We start from the raw sequence: 21,631 nt of genomic DNA, 5'->3' as shown, positions 1-21,631 counted from the left end.
AGCGAAGGGTGAAGTTCCATCCTTGAAAACCAAACAGGCACTTTAGACAACACATTCTTGGCAATGGAACCTGAACAACATTTATCAAACAAAGTAGGAAAAGATCTCACTTTGCATTATAAAAAGGAAAGCCTGATATATCCACTGTTACAGAAATTAAGTAAGATGGAATATTTCAAATTGTTTAAACCATTTTTATTAATTTATTTTTATTTGTATGTGCATTGGTGTTTTATCATGAGTGTCAGGCCCCCAGGAACTGAAATTACACAGTTGTGATCTGCCATGTGGGTGTTGGGAATTGAACCAGGGTCCTCTGGAAGAACAGTCAGTACTCTTAACCTCTGAGCCATCTCTCCATTCCCTAAACCATTTTCTTAAAGAGGCTTCCTTCAGGGGAACTGGAGAGATGGCTCAGTGGTTAAGAGTACTGACCTCTCTTCCAGAGGACCTAGGTTTAATGCCCAGCACCCACATGGCAGCTCACAACTTCCTGTAACTCCAGGACCCAACACCATCACACAGACAAACATTTAAGCAAAATACTAATGCACACAAAATGAAAATAAATAAATTATTTTTAAAAATTAAATAAAAGAGATGTCCTCCACTGACAGAGATCTTGAATTGCCTCCTGGTCAGTCATCTGGAAACAACTCTTTCCATGACTAATGAATTTGGCTTCCACTTTGGGAAGAGAACCAGCTTTTTCTATAGTTGCTTGCATTTTTGCCTTAATGTCTTCACAGATCTAGGTCCTTTTAGGGTTTTAGGATTTTATTTTTTCCTGTTTTTTGAAGGACTCGACCTTTTGATGTGGGTGTTGATGGTTTTAAGTCTTTTCCATTTTGGTTTGATTTTTGTGCATTTTTGGCTGGGATCCTCATACAGATTTCTTCACTGAAACTTTTTCTTCAGTTTCTTTATCATCAAAATCATCTTCATTATCCTCATCTTCATCAATTTTTACTCTTTTCTGTGGAACCTTATCACCATCTCACTTTCCAGGCATACTTAGGAGTTTTACATCCTCCTCATCTTCATATTGTGACTCTGTATCTTCCTCTACAACTACTAGGTGCTGTCCACTGATATGCACAGGCTCTGGACCTCACCTTAACCATAAGGCCACAGGTGTAATTTAAAAGCCCCCAAGGGGACTGTTGGTTGTAAACATTTTCAAAGTTTCCAGTATTACTTTAATTGGACTGTTTTCAGAGATCATTGCTTTGGCCTCTACCATGTGTAATATACCTTTTGTCCCTGCCCCTAACCTAACTGTTCTTAGTGACAACTGGCATTCATTCTCATCATTATCCACTTTAAGTGATAATCTTTGTCAGCTTTTAGTTCACAACGTAAAAGGTAGTTAGGTAGTTCTGAGGCCTAAGAGGGCTCATGTTCATATCCATCATGTCTTTCATGAGGTAGAGGTGCTCACTTCGGTGTGAGAGAAGTCAGACTAAGGAGTCTACTGAACTGCTGCTCCTCAGAACAGACATGCAGGATGGAATCACACCAGGCACAGCCTATTTTTTGTTATTTATAAACTAATTACTTTTTTCTATAACTGTATACCTGATGGGAGATGTCCTTCTGTATATGTTTCTCATACTGGTTAATGAATAAAGCACTGTTGGCCAATAGGAAAGGAAGATAGAAGGGACTAGGAGACAAGGAGGAAATAGGAAATAGTAAGGAGAGCCAAGATGGAGAGTCGGGAGAAAGCAGTATGCCGGCCGGCTCCCCGGTAAGAGAAATACATAGATCAGCAGAAATGGGTTAATACCTAAGACAGAGCTAGCTGATAAGAAACTAGTACCTGGCCAACAGAATTATATCTAATACAGAGTTTCTGTGTGTTAATTGGGGCTGGTGCGGCAGCGGGACAAGACCGGCGGCGGGCGGAAAAAACCCAACTCTTTACATATACCCATTTTCCTTCCTTCCTTTTTTTTTTTTTTTTTTTTTTTTTGTTTTGTTTTGTTTTGTTTTGTTTGTGGAGACAAGGTTTCTCTGTGTAGCTTTGGAGCCTGTCCTAGAACTCACTCTGTAGACCAGGCTGGCCTCGAACACACAGAGATCTGCCTGCCTCTGCCTCCCAAGTGTTGGGATTAAAGACCTGCACCACCACCACCAGGTTCTGGCTAGCTCTTTTATTCTTTTAACTTAAATTAGTCTGTTAATTAATGGAAAAAAAATGCCTCATAGGATTCTCTACAGGCTCCAATCTGGTGAAGACACCTTCTCGATTGAGGTTCTCTTTCACAGATGACTCTAGATTTTGCCACATTCCAAAAAAAAAAAAAAAAAAAAAAAAAAAAAACCAACCAGGACACTTTGAGACAGGGTCTGACTGAGCTTTGAGCTTGGATGGAAGCCAGCAAGCCCCAGCTGTTACCCTGGCTTCTGCCCTCCACAGCACTGGGGTGGGATGCGGTGGGGTTAATTCATGTCTGACCTTTTTTTTTTTTTTTTTTTTTTTTTTTTTTTTTGAGACAGGGTTTTACTGTGTAGTCCTACCAGTTCTGGAACCCACTTGGTAGACTAGGCTGGCCTTGAACTCTGCCTGCTTCTGCCTCCTGAGTGCTGGGACTAAAGGCACTTAAGGCACGTATCATTCCAGCACGCCCAGGCTCATGTCTGATCTTTAAAAGACATTTTTTTTAAAAAAATGTGGATGATGGGGTTTGAATTCAAGTCTTTATGCTTGCACAGCAAGCAATCTTAAAGGTGGACCCATCTTCTCACCCCACTCCCCCCACTTTCCATTACTTGTTTCAGACAGTCTTTTGTATTCCTGGCTGGCCTCAAGCTAGCTAGCTATGTAGTAGCACAGATGGGTCTTAAGCTTGTATGAGTGCTTTGTATGCAAGTATGTATGTGTGCATGCATGCATGTGTGTGTGCCTGCTATTGCAGAGGTCAGAAGATGAGGTCGGGTATCCGGAACTCTAGTCATGCATAGTTCTGAGCCACCACATGGATGCTAGGAAGTGGATGCTAGGAACTACCAGCTTTTAATGCTGAGCTATTTCTCCAGTCCTGATTTTTAACCCTTAGTTCACCATGCATTCATTGCCTTTATTTAATAATGAACAATTAAGACTAAAATCATACTTTTAAAAACAATTCTTATTACATTTATTTATATGTGTGTATATGCCCATGGCCTGCATCCTGCGCCCTCTTCCACCTTGTGGCTTCTGGGGAGTGAACTCAGGTTGGCAGACTTGGTGGCAAATGCCGTTCTTTATCCGCTGAACCATCCGCGGAACCTCCCCAAATTATACTTTTAATTATTAAATATAGATGGGAAACTGAAGTAGGCACCAGGAAAGTACTACTAGTTGACACCTACACACCACACCACAAACAAAAGCTTTCCAAGCCTTCCCTTCGATTTGGTTCCTCTTAGCTCAATCCCGCCCCTCCAAGTCCGGCCCAGCACACCCTGAAGGCCCCACCCTTTACGCTTACTTCCTGTTTTCGGATTTCCGGGATCACTCTTTGGCTCCCGCCTTCGCCTGCTCAGCCCCGCCCTCAGATCCCGGCCCACTCCTTCGACACGCCCCTTACGCCACGTCCGGTCTCCATATTGCCTTCCCCTCCCTCTTGCTCCCGCCTTCGTTCGCTTCCGGTAGTCACAGTCGCTGCTGCCGCTCCTGCTCCTGCTGCTGCTGAGGTTGCGGGCGGAGGCCGGAGAACCGGGCGGCGGCGGCGGCGGCGGCGGTGGGAGCGGGAGTGCGGCGGAGCAACCGAGTGAGAGCCGGCGAGTTGAGAGCCCAGTGCGCTCTTCCGCCTGCTCGAGGAACCAGAGCCTCCCGAGCCCCGCCGCCGCCGCCGCACAAAGCCGCGAGCCCGCGCCTGAGCCATGTCCGCGTCGGCAGGAGGCGGCCACCAGCCCAGCCAGAGCCGCGCCATCCCCACGCGCACCGTGGCCATCAGCGACGCCGCGCAGCTACCTCAGGACTACTGCACCACGCCCGGGGGGACGCTGTTCTCCACCACGCCGGGAGGTGAGCCGTCCGGGCCTGCCCGCCATCGCGGCTGGCGCGTGGCACTATGTACTCGACCTACAGTTTCCTCTCCTTTCTTGGGCACGTCCGCGGCTCGGGTTGTGTGCTGCAGAGCGCGTGCACTCTGCGAAGCACACAACCCTTCGGGTTTGTGGGGAGGGAAAACGAGATGAAGGATCAGGCGCGGAACGCTACGATGACTTATCTGGTGGTGCTTAGAGCCCCGGGACGAGGCTGGCATGCACTTTGCTTGCCTCGCCCAGTATTATCCTCCTTTGACAGCATTGTTTACTTTTCTGGGGGAGTCATCTTAGGTTGGGGGAGCCCCAGGCTGGGAGAACTGGGGGGGGGGTGTAAATGCCTCCTGTGGTAGCCCTGAAGATTCAAGTTCTCTCTAGTGGAGTCGCCGTCAGCTTTCAGCCTCGGGCTTTTGGGGAGCGTCTTTGAGATTGCAGAAGGGGGCTTTGCCAAACAGCACACACTAGTTGGGTTACTAGGGAAGGGGCTTCCTGGGGTTGCTTTTCAAAAGGTGGTCCAGAACTGTTCATTTGCAACACTAGAGAAGAAGTGAAATGTGTTGAATTGATCACAGGAGAAGGGATCGCAAAGGTTGTTTGTCCCCTTTCTGGGCTGTTTCTCTAGAGGGAGGAGCTTGGAAAGGGATCTTAATGAAGGGAATTGCCCTCCTTTTCTAATCTCACAATTTTGCCTTCTTTTGGTGACCCTGAGGGTTGGCCTTTGTTTAGTGGGTGAAGATTTGCTTAGCAGCCCAGGCAGTCAATGGGGTTAGTAGTCTTGACAGTGGGGCAGGGCTCCTAAGTTCTCTTCAACCAATCACTTGCAATTGGGCCTGGCCCTCCTTGTTCAATAGGAAGGCACAGAATAAAGAACCGCCTTGCCAACACCAAGAGATAGCAATCCAGAGGCTGAGTGGTAGTTTGGGACAGTGGTCCCATTACTCCTGAAAAAAGAGGCAGGAGAATTGTAATTTAAGGCCAGCCCCAGCTACATAATGAGTTCCAGGACAGCCTGTACTACAATGTCAGACCCTGTCTCAAAAAAAAAAAAAAAGACAAACAAACAAGGAAGGGGGAAGGAAAGAAACGAATCTAGGAGAAAAGCTGGCAGAGGATCCAGCCAGGCCAGTCTAGAGAAAGGAAAGAATGCCCTGAAAGACCTTTAAAATGACCCAGGCAAAGGAAGGCATTCCTTATGGATAGACAGGTTTAAGAAGCCATAATACAAGTCCTCTGTAGAACAGTGGAGATCCTGGTAAAGGGGCAGTGGCTTAAGTTGCTCAAGAAACCTTTCTAATTTGGTCTATTCAAGACCAGCAGGTTTTAGTCTTTCTTTTCTTCTCCTCCTCCTTCTCCTTTTTTTTTTTTTTTTTTAAAGAGATGGTATTTCACCATATGGTCCATCATACTACCTTACACCGAGCTGGCCTCAAACACATGATGTTCTTACCTTAGCCTCCTGAGGCCTGGGATTGTTAGTGTGTGTGTCCCTCCATAGGTGGAACCAAAAGTAAGATCTTGGTTAGCCCCAGATGGAATTGTGTTAATTTGAACTGATAACTTTTAAGAAACAGACTAGTGCCCAGCACTTAAGGCAGACAGAGGTTGATGTCTGTGAATTCAAAGGTAGCCCATTTTATATACTGCTTTCCCAGGACAGCCAAGGCTACAAACAGTCAACAACAAAATATTTCCAAGGTGGTAGAGAGAGATCTGTAATTTACTCCAGAGTTCTTTGTGGTAATAATCAGTAAAATGCCCATATTCCCAACAGTTCGGAGCACATGTCACAGTAACAGGTGCACTTAGCTATAACTTAGTTTGGGAGGAACCATAATTTTAGCTCTTCTGAGGGAAGATCCAGAGAGGGAAAATCCTGTGGTCATATTTCAAACACCTTGCTACTGTTCTTTCAAACAAAAAGGCACATAGTCTTTAAGCCTAGCTTTAAAGATAGAAAACTAGAAGCTGTCTCGAAGCTTGGATTAGTTCTAAGATGCTTGGGAAGGTCTGGCAGAAATACTCATTCATTCGCTCTTCCGTGACAGCCTGCATGTCCAGAGCTTTTGCACATAGTTATTTGTTTGGAGGTGAGGTCTCACTGTGTGTCCCCAGCTGACCTGGAGCCCACAGAGATTTGCCTGCTTCTGCCTCACAAGTAGTGGCATTAAGGGGCCACTGTGCCTAGCATCTTGGGATTTTGAATCAAGGGAGCTTGTTTTCTGTTTGTAAGGAGATAGCATTTGTAGGTTAGAACTGAGTTTCTTTCCATTCCCCCCCCCCCTTTATTTTTTTAAAGATAGTATAACCCTGGCCAGGCTCAAATTGAGCAATCCACCTGCCTCTGCCTCTCTAATGCTGGGATTAAGAGTATGAGCCACCACAACCTGCTAACCAGTCTTTTATAGCAGGTAGTTCTGTGGTGTTTAGGTATAAAATGTACTAACTTTTTCCCCTTTAGAATGATTTGGTTGGGTGGGTTTTGAGACATCTTGTGTTGCTTTGCTGGTGTGAGGGGATTCTGCTCATTATTCAGGGACAGGAAAGCCAGTTTCATTTTCTCTTGTCTACCCGTGGAGCGATGTGTGGTCATCCCTTCTTCCAGTACAAGCTGCTGCTGCTTTCACGGAAGGTGAGCTTGTTCCAATAGTTGAGCTTTCTTGTATACTAGTCCTGTTAGCTGGAGGACCATAATGTGTTCACTTTAGGATCAAATGGCCCTGAGACCCAAAGAAATTTACTGGTTAGTTAGTATTGTACAGCCAATTCATGTCAGAGGGTAGCCTTAGTAGTAGTCTTATCACTACCCAGTCTCTTTCTCCACCATCTTAAATGGAAGTTGGCAGACCTTTCAAGACATTTCTACCTCTGGAATGTTAGCTAGCAATGCTCTGGGGTCAGCAGAAATATAGCGACCTATTTTATTTAGCTTTCCTCTCTACTCCTCTCCTCAACCACACTCTCCGTTATGGAAAAGAACAGTGCTCACAGGAGCAGCAGAGGGCCACTGTGGCCTGAAATTGTGTGTTCTCTGTCTCTTTTCCCTTCCTCTTTCTTGCTATTGGTTTCCTAGGGCAGAGTTACCTGCAGCCCATTGGAAGAATCTGGAAATAAATGAGAAGGCCTGAAAGAAAAAAAGGAAAGTGAGCTGTGTAAAAAAAGTCGGGGGTGTATTGGGGGAACCTCCTTTCTTGGAGGAATGAATGTGCTCTGTAGATTCAGGGATGGTTTGGTTTCTCGGTGAGTTTGGCCTGTTTATTCTGAGCCAACAAAATCTTTCTTTAACTTCATTCTGTTCTGTTCTTTTCTTGTGTGTGCCTCTGTGGACCCATGCAGAGGCCAGAGAAAAACATTGCTTGCTTATTCTCCCTTTAGACAGGATCTGTCACTGAGCATGGGTTTGCTGAACCTAGAGATTTGGCTAAGCTAAGGCTAACTAGCCAGCAGGTTCCAGCAACTCCTCCCCATACACCCCTATGCACACACTAGCTCACCCCGGGAATACAGGCGACTCGCCACATTCTTTACATGGGTGCCAGGGATCTGGACTCGGGTCCTTTCGAGTATATACTTAACACATACTGAGCCATGTCCCCAGCCTGTTAACTTCAGTTTTCAGCCACAGCACTTCATTACATCACTTTGTCTTATTATGCCAAGGAAATGACAACTGATTGCCTCAATACTACAGACTGCCATGGAATGGCATTCTGCTAGGGTGTCTGTCCTTCAGCTTTTGTACTGGATTTGGAGGGACTGGCTTTGCAAGCCTGGGAAAGGCTGAGGACCTTTCTTGTCAAGGCAGCACTGGGAGAGCAGATCCGGTCAGATGAGGGGTGACAGGAAGGTAGCGCTGCTGTTCCTGGTTCAGCTCTGCCTTCTATGCATCATCCCTCAGAGGGAATAGAGAAACAGACACCTGCACCCAAAGTCTTTCAGTGGAGATCTTTCCAGGCCTGGTGTCTTAAAGGTGTTTTCACTGAGGGATTTTTGTATGGTTGTATACTCTGTAGGCTTAGTAGTTTGTATATGTAAAGACTTTTGGATCACACAAGACAGTTACTTCATCTAGTGAGCAGGAGGGCAAGGGGCCTGGGCCCTTGGTGAATTTGTTGGCAAGTTAGTTTCAGGGCTTCCTAGCTCCAAGCCTTCTAGTGTGAGCAAATGCTTGTGGGGATTTTTTGACTCTCTATTTATAGGACCTAAGCTCTGTTGAGACTTGTAGTAAGACCTTTGTCAGAGAGAGAGATAGAGAGAAGAGAGAGAGAGAGAGATCATCCATGCACTTGTTTTTTGTTTGTTTATGAGTCAGTCTCTCTTTGTAGCCCTGGCTGGCTTGGAACTCACTAAGTAGTCCAGGCTGACCTTAAACTCTCATCTGCCCGCTTCTGCCTCCTGTGTGCTGCCATACCTGACCTTACTTTGATTTTTTGAAGCACCTTAAAAACCTGTATTCTTTACCTGAGTGCAGTGGTACTTTCTTGTAATTCCTAGTACTTGAGGTCTGAGGTTGGCAGCTCACAAACAATGAAACAAAGCCTAGATTTCCAGCTGTCAACTGCTGTCCATCCTGTGTTCCTGGTTTGGTATTTTGTGTGTGTGTGTGTCTGTGTGTGTGTCTGTGTGTGTGTGCGCGCGAGTGTGTGTGCATGTGTGCGCACGCATACATGCATCACTTGTTTTTAATGTGCTCTGCCTTAGTTTTGGAGACAGGGTCTCTCACTGAATGGAGCTCACAGATTGGTTGGCTACCTGGTGAGTTTATTTTTTTCAGATTCTTCTTTTCTCCCCCCTCCAACATAATATTCATTATTTGGAAGTTTCATGTCATACATCCAAATCTCACTCACTCTCCAGTTCTCCCAGGTCCATCCTGCCCACCTTTGTGAAGACCTCAAAAAAAGAAAATCCACTTTGTGTTGCGTGCATACTGCTCACATTATTACACTCCCAGTGGCCTTTCCCACCTGCACCTTCAACAGAAGCCATCAGCTGTGCAGAGCTACACTTCAGTATCCTTATCACAATTTTTTTTTTCTTATTAATACAGTATTTGTCTTCTCTCTGTCAAGCCCTGAGCCAAACACTTTCCCCAGACTTCCTGGGGAAGGAACATACAGGGCAGACCAGACACGAAAGAACTATGGGAGGTGGAAGTGGAGACAGCTGCTTCACATGGTGAAGAGAATGAGAAAGGCCACTATTAGGCAGAAGAGCCCCATGGCTTCTGAGAGGGCAAAGCCCAGAATCGTGTAGGAGAAGAGCTGCTGCTTCAGAGAAGGGTTCCTGGCATAACCAATGATGAGGCTCCCAAAAACAGTTTCAGTGCCAGCTCCAGAGCCAGCCACCCCAACTGTAGCAGCCCCAGCCCCAATGTGTCAATGTCCCTGGAAATGATGCTGGTTTGGAAGCTGCGGCTAGGGATGAGTGAGGTCAGAAGACGAGGGGCTGCCAAGCTTTTGAAGCCCTCATCTGTCCAAGTCTGTGGTCGGTTCAACTCCACTGCAGACAGGGGAGGACTCAGCAGCTGAGAGGTGCTCCTGATCAAGGAGCAGGTGGAGATGAACTTGGAGCAGGCATACATTTTCAGGGGTGAGGGGCCAAGGCAGGAGAGCTGCTCCCAGGGTAGAGAAGCCCTTATCACAATTTTTAAGAGTTCTCTTTCAATGGCTTTCTGTCTAGGTTGTTACCTTTTGAGGGGGCTCTTTTTTTGTGTTTGTGTAAGGACAGGATCTTGCTAAGTTACCCAGGTCAGCCTTGAAGCACTCTGTAGCCCAGGCTGACTTTGAACTTTCTTTCTTCCTTGACTCAACTACCAAAGTAGTTGGGATTTCAGGTCTTTGCCACCAGCCCTGGCCAAGAGCCTAGTTTTAAAGACCACTTCAACCAAAAGCTCAAAAATCTTTGCGTGTTTCCATTTCAATAAATGATTGTGTCAATTTCTGTGGCAGATGTTATGACAGAAACTACTCATTTCACTGGGTAGTTTGAGAAGGTAAATATCACAAGTAAAAATAAACTGGGAAATACAGTTCTGGTCATGTGGCTTCTTGTTATTTGCAGATGAAGGACTCCATCCTTGTGTGGATTCATATTTGGTTTTCTTGACCCATTCTCCTGGTTAGGTCCTTTAGTATGGTAGTGTGTGGCACATTGATCTTTGGGACAAAGCAGACAGTCTTCACCATGAAGTAAAATCTTAGGTGTGGATTCTTACAGTTGTTTTTTACTAAAAGGTGAGGAAATTCACTTCTATTCCTAGTTTGCTGGATATAATTGTCATGAAAAAAAAATCCCTGGATCCCATAGAAGAAGTGACTCCTAAAAGACATCCTCTGACATCCACACATTTACCTAGCACACATACCAGTGATAGTTAAAAAGAAACAGGCTGAGTTTTATGGCACATGACTTTAATTCCAACACCTGGTCTACATAGTGAACTTGTGAATTTCAGGCCAGCCAGGACTACACAGACTATCATGACATAAAAACAAAACAAAACCATAAACAACAACTGACCACCACCACAAAAACAAGACAAAACCAGCACTTGGCAAGCAACCTTGGTAATCTATTGGAATCCTTTCTAAGATTTATTTTTAGCCTCCAACCCCCATGGTGGTGCCTTTAATCCCAGCAGAGGCAGGTAGATCTCTCTGAGTTAAAGGTCAGCCTGGTCTACAAAGTTCCAAGACAGCTAGAGCTGTTACACAGAGAAACCTTGTCCCAAAAACCCAAATAAAAAAATTTAAAAAGTATGCTTAATCTTTAATTAAGGATATTTGTATATAGGTATGTCTACAAGAGTGTATGTGCCCAAGGAGGCCAGAAGTTGTTGATCTCTTGGAGCTAGAGTTACAGGAAGCTGTTAGGGGCCTGATGCAGGAGCTGGGAACAAAACTCAATTCCTCTACAAGAGCAGAACATGTTCTGAACTACTGAACCCTCTCTCCAACCCTGACACATCTTTAATTGTAAGGGCGACCAAACAATCAGAAACAAGGTATGTAGCAGCCAGTGACTTTAGTGCACTCAGAAGGCTGGGCCCACTCCCAACCCTTAGTAACAAAGAAGGAAGACGCAGAAACATGTAAAGGGTTATAATAGAGTTATATCCACTGAGCTTGGGATGGTCTGTCTGCCTGTGCCAGAGATTCCAGGGAAAAAAGTTTTAACAAACATTTGTTCTTCATGGAGGCCCTGGATGAATAGATTGTTAAAAAGTTCTGTGGCTGATAATCCAAAGAAAACTAAAAGCTGCCTGAGCCAGAGGCGCCCCAGGAGACTGGTGGTGACCAAACCACATTTATTTTGCGTAGCTACTAAATCCCTGAAGTACTAATAAAACCACAATTGAGACCATTTTTGTGACAACTAAAGGCACAACTGGTGTTTGAGGACTTGTATCATAATGTGACTAAGTGTTGTGGCAAATGGAGACCTCCAAAGTTCTGTGGATGGTCTACCAAATCCTTTAAGCCCATGCCCCAGTAACGGAGAGCAAAGGGCCCCAAATCCAAGTACTCAATGATGGATCATCACTGCACTGCAGAGAAATGACCTACTAGGAAGGTCCACTGATGGGGAGACCTTGAAGAGCAGCCTCTTTACAGATAAAGAAATCAATGTGACACAGGAGACAGGGACAACACAATTCACAGGCACTAAGGCAAAGTCTGAATTGCATAATGAGCTGAATCAGGTGTTCTCTAATGCTAATGACAGGGGACTGGGGATGTAGCTCAGTTGGTAGAAGGCTGCCTAGCATGCACAGAACCTTGGTGCAATCGCAGCACAAACATAAACAGGACATGGTAGTACATGACTGTGATCCCAGCACTCAGGAAGTAGAGGCAGGATCTTAAATTCAAGGTCATCAAAGGCTAGTTAGTTCTTCATGTTTATATAATGTCTAGTGTTTTTACCCACTGAATCATCTTGTTGGTTCTTGTTTCTATTTATTTGTTTTGGTTTTTCAAGATAGAGTCTCTCTGTGAAACATCCCTGGCTGTCCTGGAACTCACTCTTAGACCAGGCTGGCCTTGAACTCAGAGATCTGCCTGTCTCTGCCTCCTGAGTGCTGGGATTAAAGGCAAGAGACAGATGGCTTTTTTTTTTTTTTTTTTTTTTTTAACTTTCCTGCCTGCTTTCCCAGTGTTGGAACTGTATGAACTTTGAGCATGCCTTCAAGTATTCTTGACTTCATCACCTAACCACCTGCCATTTTCATTTAGTTTTTGAGTTTGAAGGACCCCTTTCTCATGGTCTCTGCTGCCCTGGTTAGTCTTCTTCTAGAACACAAGCGCCTTTTTCTCTGAGTGATTCTGTTATGCTGGAGTTCAGACTCAGAGCCTTGCATAAACTCGTCAAGTACTCTCCACCCAGTTAATCTGTAGTCCATACACTGAATTCCTAAGGGTCATAGGGCTGTGAGTTCAAGGCCATCCAAAATGGCATGGGAACTGTTTCCTCCACCCCCACCCCAAATTTTTTTTTTAAACGGAATTTTTTCCTGATAATTAAAAAAATTTTTTTTTAATAGCTTGTTTCTTTGGAATGGTTAGGTGCATGTTAATCACTGACATGCTGGTTGCTATTGCTATTTTTGTGTGTCTGTGTGGGATGTAACTACCAAACAGTTTTTTTTTTTTTTTTAATACTATTTCCCTGTGCAACTCTGGCTGTCCTGGAACTCACTCTGTAGACCAGAGTGGACTCAAACTCACAGAGATCCACTTGTCTCTGCCTCCCAAGTGCTAGGACCACCACTCCCAAGTGCATCACCACCACCACCCAACCCAACCCAAATAAGTAAATTCTTTAATTTGCAGTGATTCAAAATTTAATAAACTAGTCTTGAAAGGTAGTAATTTGGCTCAATATTACAATTGAATAAAATTGGTTAAAAGTCAAAACTTGTACATTGGGAACTACAAAAATAGTACAATAGATAAAGGATCTTGCTGCTAAGCTTGAGTTTGATCCCCAGGATCCATGTGTGCAAGGAGAGAACGGACTTCTTCAAGTTGTCCTCTGATCTCCACAAGCACTCCATAGCATGTATGCCCTCAAACAGGCATAATTTTAAAACTTAATGTTGAGGTCGAGAGGTGGCTCAGAGGGTGAGGACACTGGCTGCTTTTCCTAAGTTCAATTCCCAGCAACCACATGGTGGCTCACAACCCTTTATAGCTGTATCTTCTTCTAGCATAAAGGTTAGGTGCAGATAGAACATGCATATACATAAAATAAATAAATCTTTTTTTTTTTAAATTATCGTCAAAAGAAATTCAAGAGGCACTTGCTGTTGATAGATTAGGAGATGATGTACACAGTAAAGGCAATCAGAGTCCAAGCTTGCATCTTTGGGAGCAGCCTTGAAATTCATATAGAACCCTAAGGGACCTGAAGTAGCCACACAGTTGTAGAAAGTGAAAAACAAACTTGGGAGTACTCTCATCTCCTGTTTTCAAAATGTGTAGTTTGCATTTGTATGTGGATCAGTGGGAAAGAATTGGGAAGCCAGAAGTAATGTGCCCTCTCAGCACACTGCCCTTAGTAAAGGTGCCATAGCCATTCAGATTGAACCTCTTTTCAGTAGACAGTGCCTATACAACTTACTGTCCACACACAAAAATACAATGTGGGTCCACAGTTCACAGATAGAGTACTTAGAGAGAAACAGGCAACAGAACTCATAGCCTTGGGTTAAGTAATTTCTTAGATTTGACATAAAAAACACAAGCAGTAACAACAAACTTATATTGGATCTCATCACAGTTAAACACTAGGGTCTGAAGGGGTGGCATATATGAGCCCAGCTTTTAGAACTCAATTGGGGTTTGGGGGGGGTGTTACTACAATTTCCAGGCCAACCAGGGATTTTAAATTTTGTTTCTTTTTTATGCTTCAAAGAATACATCACTTAACACATGCCCCTGGGTTCATTCCTCAGGACTGGGGGAGGGAGGGAGGAAGGAGAAGAGAGAGAACCATCAAGGGAAAAAGTATACAAACAGAAGAAAATTACAAATTATGTGTGTGCTCTTGCCTCAGACATACCAGCCCATGGGTTCAGTCCTCAGCTGAGTGTGTGTACTGAGGATGATTAAAACACAATAAAAGGTGATATATATATTGATTGAAAAAGCCAGTAAGCACATGAGCAAAGCCGGCATAATTAGCTAGCCATCAGGGAGTGCAAAGTAAGTCAGTTCATGGGGGAAATCATTTCATGTCAGCTAGGATGACTTAACATGAAGAGATTTAACAGTGTAAACTGCATTGTGTAAAATCCGGAGCCTTCATTCACCCTGCTGACAGGAGTGTGAAGTCTCAGCAGTTCTTTTGACAATTAGCATGTGACTTAACCATTCCATGTTGGGATGTGCTCCAGGGAATGGCTGTCCACCCTGTGTGGATATCTAAATCTTAAATCAGTGTCACTCCTAATAATTAAGACTTTGCAACAGCCACATGTCCGTCATCTGATGAAGAGATTAACCATGATCACGGGGGAGGATTTCAGAACATCCTTCAGGTGCTTGAAAGTTATTTGAAACTTAGGAAATCTTTGAAATTCTCTGTAAAACCTCAGAAAAGGGAGGACTACTGTTCTGTAATTTATAAATTTAATTGTAACAGCCATTATTGTGTAACTGTAGTTAAAAGACAGGATTTTAAGGTACTATTTGAAATTTTGGTGCTCTCTGCCAAACCTGATAACCTGAGTTCAATCCCTGAGACCTCCATGGTAGGAGAAAAGATTCCTGAAAGTTGTCCTCTGACCACCACATGTATAACATGACACATACATGCCTGTTCATGTACATACATAATACTATCATTAAAAGAACCACATCAGCTGAGTGTGGTATGCTTGCTTGTAATCCTAGCATATAGAAGGCTGAGACAGGATACCAAGTTCAAGACCAGCAGGGCTGCATAGGGAGGCTCTGTCTAAAAACAACTGTATGGGTGCTGGAGTTAAGAGCACTTGCTGTTCTCGGAGAGGACCCAGGTTCAGTGCCTAGTACCCACGGAATGACTCACAACTATTCATAGGCATACAGGTTGTGCACCTACATACAGGTAGGCAAAGCATTTATACACACAAATACATTTTTAAAACAAGGAGAAAATAGCAAGTTTAAGGTAGTAGATGGGCTAAAAATACCCCAAGTTGATAATTATCTAATGTACACAAGGATTAGAACATTACTATACCCCATAAATGTGTTAGTCAAAAATAGGGGTTTCGGACAAACGTGCAGTGTTAATCAACTAAAGTTTTCTCCCTTTGTTAGCAAAAGGTCATTGTGACCCCTTTCAGCCTTTGGCCCCTAATCTACGTAGCGTAATAATGAACAGATCATGAGTTTCCAAACAGGTTAGAAGTATCAAGTTGGGATGACTAGAAAAGAATCCATCACAACTACAATTCCAGTGTAGAAGCTCTGATGCGTACACAGTATGATTGGACTAAGTGGTGGGGAGCTTAAGTACAGATGAGAACGTGAGGGGTTGGCCTCTGGCGCCGAGATTAGTGTCCTCCTGAATAGGGACGGCCGCAAGCTTGCTTCTCTCCCACCTGCTCTCTACTGTTTTCTATCAGTCTCCATCACTAGAAACCTTCAGGCCATCTGTGGTATTGTGTTATGTATGGGAGCACCTGAGAGCAATTTGGAGGAGCACAGGGCCAACTTTGGCACAGTGGGTTGGGTGTAGCAGTGTTAGCTTCACAGTGTGACTGAATAGGGTCTGGGGGTTTTGTTCTTATTGCTGTTTTTGTTGTACTTCTAGTTGGCATCAAATGCACCATGTAACCATACTGGGTGCCGGATGACAGATACGTCCCATGTCAGCTATTCTCAAACTTCATAGTCAAAGTCTTCTACAATCTAGAAGCCTTATTGCTCATAATTCAGATGTCTGTCAGAGTTATTAATCTAGTTTACCTTTCAAGCAGGGGATGCAGGTATTTTTACTTCTCCCTGTCATTCTTGTTGCTGTCTTTTGGTTTACTTGCTTGCATTTTTGTTTTGTTTTGTTTTATTTGTTTATTGTTTTGCCTCTAGAGTGATGGGATTAAAGGCACGAGCCACTCAGTACACATAGCTTGTTTTATTGGCTTTTTGAAACAAGATTTCACTTCTTGTAGCCCAGGTTGACCTCATAATGGTAGCAGTTCTCCTGCCCCCTCCCCATTCTTCTGAGAGATAGTGAACTTGCCATTATGAGTAAACTGTCTTTTTGCACTACCAGTTTCATTTCCTTGGAGCTACACCCTAGGTGGGGTTGGTAAACCCTATAGATAGAAATGGTGTGTTTAATTTCTGGGAATCCATCCCATTTTTCAGAGCACCTGTGCCCTATGGGCTGTACCATCAACATATCCCTTTTCCTGTCCTGGTCAGCACTTACCTCTTGTGTTTTTGATAATGACCATCCTGCCAGGTATATCTCTTCTTGTGGTTTTGCTCATGTTTCTCTCAAAATTTGATATTATGCAGGTTTTTGTTTTGTTTTTTAAGATTTACTTATTTTATGTATGAGTGTTCTATCTGCATGTACACCTGCATGCCAGAAGAGGGCATCATATTCCACCATAGATGGCTGTGAGCTACCTTGTGGTTGCTGGAAATTGAAGGTGGTTATCTACCTTTTCACATACGTGTTTATATTTGATATTTCTTTCGTTAAGAAATTTATCTTAAACTGTGTGGTAGTGGCACATGCCTTTAATTCCAGCACTTGGGAGGCAGAGACAGGAAGATCTCTGTGAGTTTGAGACCAGAGTGATCTACAGAATGTATTCCAGGATAGCCAAGACTGTTTCACAGAGAAACCCTATCTCCAAAAAAAGAAAAAGAAATTATCTTGATGAGGCCTGGAAAGATGGACCTGTAGTTAAGAGCTTTGGCTGCTCTTCCATAGGACCTGGATTCAATTCCAAGAACCCACAGGGCAGTCTGTAACTGCAGTTCCAGGGGTCTAGCACCCTCAAACAGGCATATATTCAGGCCAAAATAATAACAAATCTAAAAAGAAAAACTTCTTTAGAAGTTAAGTTGTTGGTCTAGTAGGTAAGTGGCTGAGACAAGATTTAGATCCAAAACCCCAACCCAGGTTAAATTTCTTTAAGAGAAGGAAAAGAAGAAAACAAAAGAGGTGTGTGTGTGTGTGGGGGGGGTTGTTATGAAAACTGAAATGTAAATAATTGAGATCCAGCTGGCATACAGAGCTTGATGTCTGTAGACAGGCACATACAGGCAGGAGTCCTGCATAAGGTGCTGTGTTGAGTGATCTGAAAAGAACGGAAGGTGGCTTCCTAGAAGAAGTGACATTGGAGCTAAGTGTTGAAGAACCAACAGGAGTTTCCAGAGGACAGAGCACCTTACCCTCTTCAGAGGAGAGGGTAGGCTCCCCTCTTGGCTGAATTGATGCCTTTAAGGGTTAGGTGGCATTTGAAGGGGTTCCAGGTGGTCTTGGCCTATCTGCTATTCTTCCTACCTGCATCTTACTCTGAGATACCTGTGACCTTTGTCTGCTCCCAGAGCAGTCATTTGTAGTGCAAGTGTTGTAGCCTCCACTGGTGGGTCTGCCTGAGGATGCCCAGCTGACCTCTGAAGAGGACGACTGAGCCTCACAGGTAGCCAGCTTCAGTACTCATTGTGTTAGTGGTGCCTTAATTTATTTGAAGCTCTTCAACCCTGTGTTTTAGGAACACGAATCATTTATGATCGAAAGTTTCTGTTGGATCGTCGAAATTCTCCCATGGCACAGACCCCGCCTTGCCATCTGCCCAATATCCCTGGAGTCACTAGCCCTGGCACCTTCATTGAAGACTCCAAAGTAGATGTGAACAACTTGAACAACCTGAACAATCACGACAGGAAGCATACAGTTGGTGAGTAAACTATCAGTTTACTGCAGACTGGAAATGTTGCTTCATCAAAGTACAGCCCATTTATTTTAGTTGTATGTCTGTTTCCTCTCCTAAACATCTACTAAAATGCTTTCAGTTTCCACCTACATGCTTGGGAAAAAACAAATCAGGGATGGGAGCCAGATGTAGTGGTTAATACCTTCAGTCCCAGCACTCAGGAAGCAGAAACAGGCAGATCTCTGTGAATTGGAAACCAGCCAGGGCTACATGAGTAGACCCAGTTTTTGTTTGTTTGTTTTAAAGGGATGGTAACCCTAAAGTGAATTAGAACCATGCCTGGAGGAGTCTTTATTTGCTAAGGGTCGCACTCACATAGACACAGTTGCACACACATGCTACCCCTGCAGCCTCCTTGCACAAGCACATGTATATCCCAACCCAGAGTCTTAGCCACCTATTTCCAGCAAGACCAGAAAATAACCCTGACAAGGTGGTGGCGGCACACGCTTTTAATCCCAGGTGGATCTGAGTTTGAGAGCAGCCAGGGCTACACAGAGAAACCCTGTCTCAGGGAAGAGAAAAGGCTTTGTACTTCATGTTCTCTGCAGCTCCAACTGAAGTTTTTGTTTTTGTCTTGTTTGTTTCGTTGGTTTTATGATGGGGAGGATTGGGGAACAAGGCTACAGAGAATTCTCCATGAAGCCCAGATTGGCCTCAGACTTACTGCAACAATCTTTCTGCCTCGCTTCCTGAGTGCCTGAATTATGGGTGTAAGCTGCCTCCAGAATAGTGCTCACATGAGTGACTAGGAGCTGCTGTGTGGATTGTCTGTGGAAGAGCAACTGGAAACATCCCCTTGTGCCTTTCCTGGTGTGATCACTCCCCTCTCCACACCTACCCCCAATTGAGATTGATTAGCCGAAACAAAATGAATGTGGTTTTGTTGCTAAGACAGGGTCTTGCTATGTATCCTGGGCTCACCCAAAATTAAGTATTAAATTTGAGCAGTAGTGTTACACTCAGGAGTAGGTATTGTGAGGCCCCAGGGAATGGGACAGTTTGTATTAGTTTTGCCCTTTGCAGATAGAAAAAGATGTTGAAAACAGCTTTGCCATTAGTTTTTGTACTAAACTTCTCATTTCTTTCCCTCTAACCAGGAGATGAGGCTCAGTTTGAAATGGACATCTGAGTGCTGCAGAATCGAAGGAGACTGCAGCACGCAGCTGGTGCAACCTGACTGGGCCAGTAGGAATGAAGTGAACCAAGAAGCAAATGGCAGTTTTCCTCCCCTCCCTCTGGGTGCCAAATGATGGAAGATGTGCTCCATTGACCACATCTTCGCCTGTGTCCTGCCCTTGGATTCCTCTGTGGAATTGGTCCACAGAGGAAAGCAGTCCTTATAGCTTCCATGGTCATTTCCCAAAAATCTTCCTGCCCCCTTCAGATTTACCCCAAGTCCAGGGGCTCTCTAAGAAGCACCTCTGCTTGGGGTGGCTGGGGAGGGAAGGAGGTTTGGTTCCCTCTGCTGTGCCTGTGCTCTCTGCCTTCCCTCTCTGCATCCCATCGATGATTCAGTGCTGGGTGTGGGATCTTTAAACCACTTGGGGGAATGATAAACAGTGAGCTGCTTGCCCTACTCCTGGAGATGTTTGTTCTCAGTACTGGAGCACAGTTCTTGTACCTCCTGCAGCTCCAACTGCATTCCTGGAACTCATGACATCAGCCTCCCTTTTCTCTGGGAAGAAGGCTTCTGTTTTGGGTGTGATTGCTCATCTCCCTGATCCCTTACATATTTTATTGGCACGGGTATTTTTAAGCCCTTCTCCTGAAGAGACCCCTGGGTGATCAGCTGTTCTTTGCCTGTCTGCTATTCTTTCTACCTGCATCATGCAGGCAAGAGTCCTCTTTGCTCTGAGATACCTGTGACTTTTGTCTGGCTTCCACTAGTGGGTCTGCTTGAGGATGCCCAGCTGACCTCTGAAGAGGAGGACTGAGCCGCACAGGTAGCCAGCTTCAGTAGTCATGGTTTAAACCTGGCAGACCTTAGCAGGTTTGTTGTCCCGCAGTTGTATATTTTGAGTTTAAAGTTGACCACACACACACACCCTGCTTTGGATCTGCTCTGTCTTGGCTGTCGAGAGAAGCAAGGGCTGAAAAAAAGTGTGTTCCTTCGCATTTCCCTGCCCTGCTCATTGTGTCTATCCTTCCTGCTTCCCTCCTCCTCTCCTTTTCAAACCTCACTCTCTTCTTCCTTCTGGTTCTTCCACCAGGATGTTTTCCAAATCTACATCAGAGGTACCTCACATGTTGGTATCTGATAATATCTGTCTCTTAATCAGAGGAGAGACCTTTTATTTTTAAGATGACTACAGACCTATTTTTAGATAAGTTTTCAGAACAATTTTGAACTGCAACTTTTTTTAACAAAACATCTTCCAGTATTAGGAAGATTATTTTAAAAAACAAAAAAAAGAAAGGAAGAAAGAAAAGGAAAAAAAAAAAAGCAAAGAAAGGTTCCTGGGCAAGTCTCCTGTCTTCACTGTCCTTTGTCTCTCATAGTTCCTTCTGAGCGCCTTCCTGTGCTCTCAAGTTTGGGGGTCTATTTGGAGTGAAGAAAGGGTGGTTTGTGAAATTGGACCAGTCTGCCCTGTTATGAGTTGTTGACAAAGACTTCATTCCTTTCCTTTACCAGTTTGCTCTCTTGCTTCTCCCCACCCCACTCTCCTGGTACTGTAGACTGACATGGTGATCCCAGGAGAGAGAGAGAGACAGGCTTATGCATCATCCTCCTAAAGAAAGACAGTTTAGCAGCCACTGGTGTCCTGGGAGTTTCTGGTTGTATTGGATGCCTATCTAAGCCTTCTTAGTAAGATTTCAGATCCCCATTGGCTGAGAAAGAAAGCTGTATGCTCTTCCTTTGAACCATGGAAAGACCCTATTTTGTGAAGATTTTAGGAAAAAGAAAGGAAGGACATCTGCAGAACTTGGTTCTGTTTTCTGCTACACAATGTGAATAGCTCGGATTGCAACCCTCTGTGAAGGTCGCTCTCTCAGGAATAAGCTGGGTCTCCATTGTTTGGGGATTCTTGGAGTCTCCAAGTTGATAATCAGAAGAGTTTTATTTCTTTGTTTAATGTATCTGTTATGTTTTTAATTAAACTCCAAATTTCATTTTCTGGAGTCCTGGGAAAACTTGAGTTGTGCTGCCAGTGGCATAAGCAGCTCAGGACCTCTGCACCCTGGAGCTTCCTTCTTGGGGAGCAAGGCTCATGGTTCTTCACGCTGCCAGCTCCCTGTGGACTGGCTGCAGCTGCAGTGAGGAGATATGAGTGTCAGAAGAGTTCCTCATTGAACGGCTGCTTGCAGCAGAGTGGCCTCCTGGACCCACAACTGGCAAGGGAGTTGAGTAGGATCGAGCGAGAAACTTATCCTTTTGCCATCTTGGGGAGCCTGCATGTGTGCCCCTCCCCCTCAATCAGAAGACTTGTCTATATTCCTTCAAGTGTCACCTGTGTGGTGCAGGAGTCTTTAGCCTTATGTCCTCTGCCAGGACCTCTCACTGCTTGTTGCAGGCCTTATACGAAGGTCACCACTACCCATTCTTTGATCTCCATAAATCAGCATTGTAAGATGATTGCACAAGACAAGAACTAAGCTTCCAACAGAAGGCATCTTTGTACCATACCTCATGAGCCATTTTCTAGT

General features: G+C 44.5%; 1 protein-coding gene and 2 pseudogenes across 1 annotated transcript; 1 reads left to right on the top strand and 2 right to left on the bottom strand.

Moving 5' to 3' along the window:
* Positions 1–580: 580 nt before the first annotated feature.
* On the bottom strand, positions 581–1,424 carry LOC127223889 (nucleophosmin-like; annotated as a pseudogene).
* Positions 1,425–3,773: 2,349 nt separating this feature from the next.
* Positions 3,774–21,106, top strand: Eif4ebp2 (eukaryotic translation initiation factor 4E binding protein 2). The gene is made up of 3 exons (XM_051186781.1): positions 3,774–4,018; positions 17,762–17,947; positions 19,084–21,106. Exons 1-3 carry the CDS (start codon positions 3,874–3,876, stop codon positions 19,113–19,115), a joined length of 363 nt encoding a protein of 120 aa, XP_051042738.1. The 5' UTR covers positions 3,774–3,873; the 3' UTR covers positions 19,116–21,106.
* On the bottom strand, positions 9,148–9,663 carry LOC127224022 (ATP synthase F(0) complex subunit C2, mitochondrial-like; annotated as a pseudogene).
* Positions 21,107–21,631: the final 525 nt, after the last annotated feature.

The sequence above is a fragment of the Phodopus roborovskii genome, unplaced genomic scaffold (assembly GCF_943737965.1).
Source record: "Phodopus roborovskii unplaced genomic scaffold, PHOROB, whole genome shotgun sequence".
Lineage (NCBI taxonomy): Eukaryota > Metazoa > Chordata > Mammalia > Rodentia > Cricetidae > Phodopus > Phodopus roborovskii.
Note: the sequence above shows the minus strand (reverse complement) of the source record. Positions and strands in the feature narration are given on the sequence as shown.